This window comes from Podarcis tiliguerta (genome assembly GCF_965153285.1).
Source record: "Podarcis tiliguerta genome assembly, chromosome: 6".
Classification (NCBI taxonomy): Eukaryota; Metazoa; Chordata; class Lepidosauria; order Squamata; family Lacertidae; genus Podarcis; species Podarcis tiliguerta.
Genome location: NC_139539.1, coordinates 12,730,491 through 12,737,780, shown reverse-complemented (window position 1 = coordinate 12,737,780; position 7,290 = coordinate 12,730,491). Strand labels below are relative to the sequence as shown.

Here is a 7,290-nt window from a genome sequence, read left to right as displayed (position 1 = left end):
AGCTTGCTTGGTACCAGGCACCCTGAACCCTCCACCAGTGGCGTAGCATGGGTTGTCAGCACCCGGGGCAAGGCAAGTAATTTGCCCCCCCCCCCCGCTGCACTGTCCCTCCCCCAGATAGTCCCTCGCTCTCTCTCCGCACCGCACCGCACGCCTGGCACCCTCCCCTCCACAGTGGGCGGCGACCCGGCGGCTCGGATCGGATTCGCACAGCCAGCACTGCAGTGAGAGAGAGTGAGCGAGCCAGGTAGGGGCAGAGAGCTGCGAGTGCGAGCCCCCCCCCAGATGTTGCGCCTGGTGCGGCCGGCCCCCCCTGCACCCCCCACGCTACGCCACTGCCCTCCACCATGTTATAGATCTGCACAAGCTGTTTTCATGCTTGCAACAAAACAGAGAAAGTGTATCTGTAAATACAGTCTTTGCTACCAGTGGTGCCTGTTGCCTGTTGGAACAATAGGGCAGGAGACCAGCAGTCTATGAAGCCACTTTTAACATATTGAAGAAATGTTGTACCTATGATTTATATATATTAGTTATGTCATAAGCTAATCCTTTAGGTGACAATCTATTGGGGGGGGGGGGAACCTATTTGGCAAACAGACCACACCAACTTTTGGCTGGAATTAGATGCAGTTGTTGCTTTCAGATTTTGCAAGAGTAACGAGGGACAGTTAAAACAAAAATTTTCCATGAAGACAGATCTCAAAGCTTTGCGCAAAGTAAGTTTATTTGATTTTGTTTTTTGACAGAAAAAGCTGATATTTATTCAATCTGACCGGAGCATGCTTGAGGATACGGGGGCGGGGGAATATTTGTAACAATATCGTATGACCTTCAGACAATAACACAGATGAGTGATACAGTTCAAGGCCAGGTCTGACTTGGAAGAAAACACCTGCAAAGTTCATAAATAAATAAATACACCAATCAGTTTTCAGCCATTCCTGAGAACGTGGCATCTTACAATGGAAGTACAACAAATAAATCCTGTTTCATTACTTATTTTAAGGACATTTGAATGTGACTCATTTCTATGCTTTCAGATCTTAGAAAGTTATGGTCAAAAGCAGCAGAGCAGGAGGGAACAAATACATCGTTCAGTATCATTGTACAAATTCAACCAATAAAAGGCTGGTTTAAGTATGCACACAACTTGCTTTTTAAACTTCCAATTAAATCACACCTGAAGATAAACTGAAGGTATACATACACATTTATTATCAATGTCTTCTGCTGAAGAACATTCTGTGGAAGAGGTCAGGACATTTTCTTTTTTTAAAAAAATAATATTTATTAAATTTTTCCAATCCAAATTATATATTCCAAATTATCCAATAATCAAACAAATATTATTATTTAGCTGACTTCCCATACTTTGAGATTGGAGGGAATCCTAATCATCTCATATTTCTACTGCATTTCAAAATATTACAGTAATTCCCGGAATACATTCTGATGTTAACCCTTCATTATTTTCAACAGCCTCTGCGTTCATTCTGCAAGTGAGTTTAAGTCCAAATAAAATGTTTCTGTGTGGATTTTATGTCTTTACTCTTCTTCTTTATAGTCCAAATCTGGAGTCCAAGAGTCCCCCCTGTAAATTCACATCCTCTCTTCACAAACTGGTGTTTCTGCCGAATCAGTCCCGGAGCCTTCCACTGCAGGTAGCTGCCATATCGACAAACAGTCCAGATAAAATCAAGTCATGGCGTCTGCCCAATGTTGTTCCTTAACCAGCTGCTATTCAAACATTAGCTTTTCCTGGGGAGGGGGGGTTACCAAGTAAACTGGAAGTGCAAGTATCGAGAAGTAAAATGTTAGAGGTTTCCCCCCACCCCATAGCAATATAATTTGTTTCAGCTAGCTGATCAATCTACTTTGGGTTTCACTCCTGCCAGGACGTTTTCAACTGCCTCACCATAACCTTATTCTGCTTTCCAGATTCCCATGTGTGTTCTGATGCATACACAGAGATTTCATGTGCATGGGTCCTCTCCATTCAGTCCAGAGGAGGGTGGTGCTTTGCAGGCATGAAATGATGCCTCTACAGCCCTGGTCTTCCACTGAAGCAAATGCAGTAGCCCTTGAGGACCAGAGAGCTCCACCAATCTCCCGAGACCATGGTTTAACTACACTGTGGCACATTTTAAATGTGACGTAACACATGGTTTTGAATCAGAACTTCCCTGAATTGGATTTACCATGCTCCTATCCCCTTAAAACCTGGGAAAAAAGCCTGGCCATCTGTTGGAAGCACTGTAGGCATTCAACTCTGGCCTTTCCAAAACAGCTGGAGAGCAAAGTATTGCCTTTGGTAAGCTTTACCTGTTTTAAGGAGATTAAACGATATTTTGGGTGTTTTGGGGTACACCAAGCAAAGACAGGGCTAGAAATACGAGTCAATGAATGCGTTGAGGACCAAACTAAGCCGTTTCCAAAAATCTTAGTGGCTGTTTCCAAAAATCCTAGTGGCGCCTCCATTACTAGTTCTGCATAACCTGTCGCAGAACTTACGCATGTCACACTGTGCCGCCTTTCTCCTCTCCTATTCCATGCCTTCAGCTGTCAATGGAACTTGGCAACGAAATGTAGAACATCATGACAACACAATTTGAGTTAAGTTCTACTAGATATTATGGAGGGAGAGAACCTGATGCATGATGATCATTTGTAGCAGCAGCTGCATGCTTACTATGAAGTCTTGCTCAGACCTGAAGATGCGATCATACAGTCTTTGTGCCACATTGGAAGTACAGGTCAAGCTCCTGCCCACAGATTTGGTGCATGGTGGGAGAAGGGAGGAGTTATGTTGTGCAAGCCGAAATCCTTTCACAGACTAAGCAGGTTAGTTTTATACAACCCAGTGCATCAAAGGATTGGGTTTCTCTTGTGACTGTAATGCTTTTGTGCATGAAGCTGCTGCTGCTATGTCAAACATCAGCTATGCTGATCCTTATTCAAATTATGTGCAAAATCATCAGGATCTTTCACTTCCAAGTATACACTTAGCTTTGCTGGAAGGACCCTTAAAATCCTAACATTTCCAGCTCCCAACCCAGAGTGGAAAATGGTCAGCCATCACCGAGGCTGAGAAAAATTATGGAGCTCAGAGATGTTTTGACTTTGCATAGATAAAGCTTGCTGGCTCAGTTTTAAGCCGACAAAGACTTTGGAAGGAAAACACTGCCACAAACACAATGGCAGAAACTGCAAACTAGCTGCTAAACACGGCAAAAGGCTTGATCGGGTTCTCGTTTGCTTGTTCCAGGATTACGCAGGAGCAAATCCTTCAAAGACAAATGAAATAAATAATTTGTGTTTTCTTCAAACTTTCTGCATTCGAAAATAACCAACCCTTTGACTGAAGACCAACAGAAAACCCTTTGCTGTAGTGAAAATACTTTCTGCTGGTATAAGATCAAAGATAATGAACTCTTCGAATGTGCGGCTTGAGCAATCTAGCCATGAATATTCCTATGAGGAAGCCAGACTTCCTCCACAAACTACTAAGAGTAAATCAGTGCCAACTTCACAATAAAGCTCTAGTGCATATGGCAACACATGCTTTTGTCATTAGGAGAGAAGGCTCTGCCACCCAGCTTGCTGTGTATTCCTAGTCCAGGGAAATTCTACCCCAGCATCTTTGGGATACTTGGATAGTGTGGTCCAGATTCATTATCTGGCTTATGATCTACCCTTACCATGTAAACGCTTATCCTGTTTGAGCAGGGTCTATTTAGCTAGGTCTCCCACAGACCTGTCTGTATTCCTTTCATTCATGCCTCCTCAGTCTGATCAGCTGACAAATCTTCAATGGCGCCTTCTCTTCACCCTGCCATGCAACTTCCCCCGTGGCTCTATCGTAGGAACATATGAAGATGCCTCATCTTGAGTTGGGTCATTGGTCTATCTAGGTCAGTACTGTCTACTCTGACTGGCAGTGGCTCTCCAGGGTTTCAGGCAGGAGTCTCCCAGCCCTACCTGTTATGGATTGAACAAGGGACCTTCTGCATGCAAAGTAGATGCTCTACCACTCAGCTGTGGCCTGACAGTCATGGTACAGATATTCATCACCCCCAAGGTTCTTCTCATACGACTGTCCCCAAAACAATGCATTCCCATTCTATTTGAAGCTTCCCTGATTAAAGCAAATAAATCTCTGTTTCTCCAAATGTCGCAAGTCTGCAGTATCATTTTAAACAGGGGAGAAATTCCCGTGAGTTTTCTGCATGTATTGGTGCTTATAAATGCATCCCTGTGTGGCAAAATCGAGATGCAATTTCGGCAATGGCAAGCTTATTTGGAAACAAGCATGTGTTGTTTTTAATATCTGATGTTTTATAATTTGTTGGAAGCCACCAAGAGTGGCTGGGGCAACCCAGTCAGATGGGCAGCATAGGAATAATAAATTGCTGGTACTGTTGTTGTTTCCCACCTCACAACTGAGAAAACTTAGCTCAACAGGAAGGAAAAGGGTTATTGCCTGGCCACTTCAGAACCAGATATTTCAAATCAGTGTAGGAACAAGATCAGGTAGGCTTTGAGCAGGTTTTTATGGGTGTACCCTGAAAATTGAGACCCTTTTCCCACTGGCCCCTGCAGTGGGAGTCACCACAAGGGATGGAGCACATAGCTTCCTGGATTGTGTTGACTGGGGAGGGGTGAACCAGACCTCTGACACCAAATCCAATCACAATGCATGGCAAGGGAATCAAGGAGGAGCATATTTCTTCCTTCTCCACAGCACTTGAACTGCTATTCCAGCTCTTTGCCACACAGAAAGGATTGCCAAGCCCCACAGCAACAAGAACAGCAAACTCTGCTACTGCAGCGTTATTTAAATTTACATGGCGTTTGCTTCGTGCCATTTGCCTTTAGCTTCTTATCCGCTGAAACCTTTTTGGCAGGAACGTAATTACCAGCATTCCCATTCTTTTTGGGGTTTGGGCAGGCGTGGGCTGGCAGCCCCTTGAGAGGGACACCTGAACCGTGGAAAGAAGAGGGTTGCTTGGGTGGCCGGATGTTGCCAGCTCCCTGGATCATAGAGCTACTCTCAGGAGGATGCTTACTGACCAACGGCTGCTTGGCAGTAGGCCGCTTTTTGGCTTCGCCTCGTGCTTCACAAGGCCGCCTGGGGCGAGCTGAAAAGCCACACGTCGCTTCAGCCGTTCTCAACTGACCTTCAGGGGGAACAACCTGGTTGGGTCCTTCGCCATGCAACTCTCTTCTGTGACCCTGCTGGCCGGAGAGGACTCTTGGAAAACCTTCGTGGACAGTCAGTTGTTTCTGCGGAAAAGGACTGTGCAACGGTTTGTTTTTGCCAGGGCTTTTTAAGGTCCGGAGGGCACCGGGAGCAGTCTGAGGCCTTGTCTTGGCCGCCTTCCCTTTCTCAGCCTGTATAGTCTGCATCTGCAGCCACTCCAGCTCCAAAAGCCGGTCGACGTACTTCTCAAGCGTCCCCGACGGCTCTGGCCGAGGTTCTGATTTGCATTCCGTGTTGACAAATGCCACCAGCCCTTTCAAGTCCCATGTGTTGAAAGGGGGCGGCAGGAAGTCCGGGTAATAGTAATCGGGCTGCTTGAATTTTGCGTCAAAGAGGTGTTCGAAGCACAGAGGGTCAATCTCCTCCGCTCGGAGGTTGAGCTCCGGTGGGGTGCAAGGCGAAGGGGGAATGGGGATTCTCTCCGAGTCGGAAAGGTCACTGGCGCTGTCCTGATCAGAGTCCTCTTTCATAATCCGCATGGATTCGAAGTCAAGGAACATCGCGTCAGCAGAGACGCTTTGATAGCCAGGGCTGTAGGGGTCTGCTTCAGCTGAATGCCCTCCGGAGTTTCTCTCCAAATTGCCTTTTTGCTTGCAACAAAAACTCTGAGTCAGCCCATCTTCTGCGCTGCTGGAATCACTCCAGGAAGCATCCTTAAACACAGAAGGGATTTTGCTCCATCCGGCCTCGTAATACTTTCTGACCAGAGGCTCCTTTTTTAACCTTGGTGCTTTGTATGAAGAAGTGCAAACATTTGTTGTTCTAGGCAGGAAAAGAAATAACATTTAGTCTTTTTTGTTTTTTAAAAAGTAAGGAAGTCATTGCCACAAACATGTAATTGCAAACCAAGCACAAAAGGAGAAAAGACAAAATGTGCAGGAGGACAAAATGGATGATGGATGGCGGCTAACAGATTGAGGTTGAATCCTGACAAGACAGAAGTACTGTTTTTGGGGGACAGGAGGTGGGTAGGTGTGGAGGATTCCCTGGTCCTGAATGGGGTAACTGTGCCCCTGAAGGACCAGGTGTGCAGCCTGGGAGTCATTTTAGACTCACAGCTGTCCATGGAGGCACAGGTCAAATCTGTATCCAAGGCAGCTGTTTACCAGCTCCATCTGGTACGTAGGCTGAGACCCTATCTGCCTGCAGACTGTCTCGCCAGAGTGGTACATGCTCTGGTTATCTCCTGCTTGGACTACTGCAATGCGCTCTACGTGGGGCTACCTTTGAAGGTGACCCAGAAACTACAACTAATCCAGAATGCGGCAGCTAGACTGGTGACTGGGAGCAGCCGCCGAGACCATATAACATCGGTCTTGAAAGACCTACATTGGCTCCCAGTACATTTCCGAGCACAATTCAAAGTGTTGGTGCTGACCTTTAAAGCCCTAAACGGCCTCGGTCCAGTATATCTGAAGGAGCGTCTCCACCCCCATCGTTCTGCCCGGACACTGAGGTCCAGCTCCGAGGGCCTTCTGGCGGTTCCCTCACTGCGAGAGGCCAAGTTACAGGGAACCAGGCAGAGGGCCTTCTCGGTAGTGGCGCCCTCCCATCAGATGTCAAAGCGATAAACAACTACCTGACATTCAGAAGACATCTGAAGGCAGCCCTGTTCAGGGAAGTTTTTAATATGTGACATTTTAGTGTATTTTTCATCTTTGTTGGAAGCCGCCCAGAGTGGCTGGGGAAACCCAGCCAGATGGGCAGGGTACAAATAATAAATTATTATTATTATTATTATTATTATTATTATTATTATTATTATTATTTAATATGAACGAGACAGGGAAGCTGCAAGCCTCCAGATGTTCTTCCCATCACTACCAGCCATCATAGCTAACAATAAGGGAGGATGGGTATGGGTATGATTTGTAGTTCAGGCACATCTGGAGAGTCACAGGTTCTCCATACCTCTTATCAAGCATCTTAATGGCATTTCGTATTGGGTGGTTGTCAGGGGTTCAGGAGAAGAGTCACTGGAGAGGCAGGAAACGGAGAGCGAGGGGGAGGAGTCAGAAGGAAATGTC

General features: G+C 46.1%; 1 protein-coding gene across 7 annotated transcripts in view; it reads right to left on the bottom strand.

Moving 5' to 3' along the window:
• Positions 1-709: 709 nt before the first annotated feature.
• The window catches only part of FAM217B (family with sequence similarity 217 member B), a 15,326-nt gene continuing 8,745 nt past the window's right edge, over positions 710-7,290 (bottom strand). For 2 of the 7 annotated variants that reach the window (XM_083447486.1, XM_083447487.1), the window contains exon 4: positions 710-6,025. In XM_083447486.1, coding sequence (XP_083303612.1) covers positions 4,834-6,025 — 1,192 coding nt within the window. In that variant the 3' untranslated portion in view covers positions 710-4,833. The remainder of the gene's footprint in view (positions 6,026-7,290) is intronic. The other 5 variants (XR_014512852.1, XR_014512850.1, XR_014512851.1 and 2 more) reach the window with 5 other exon arrangements.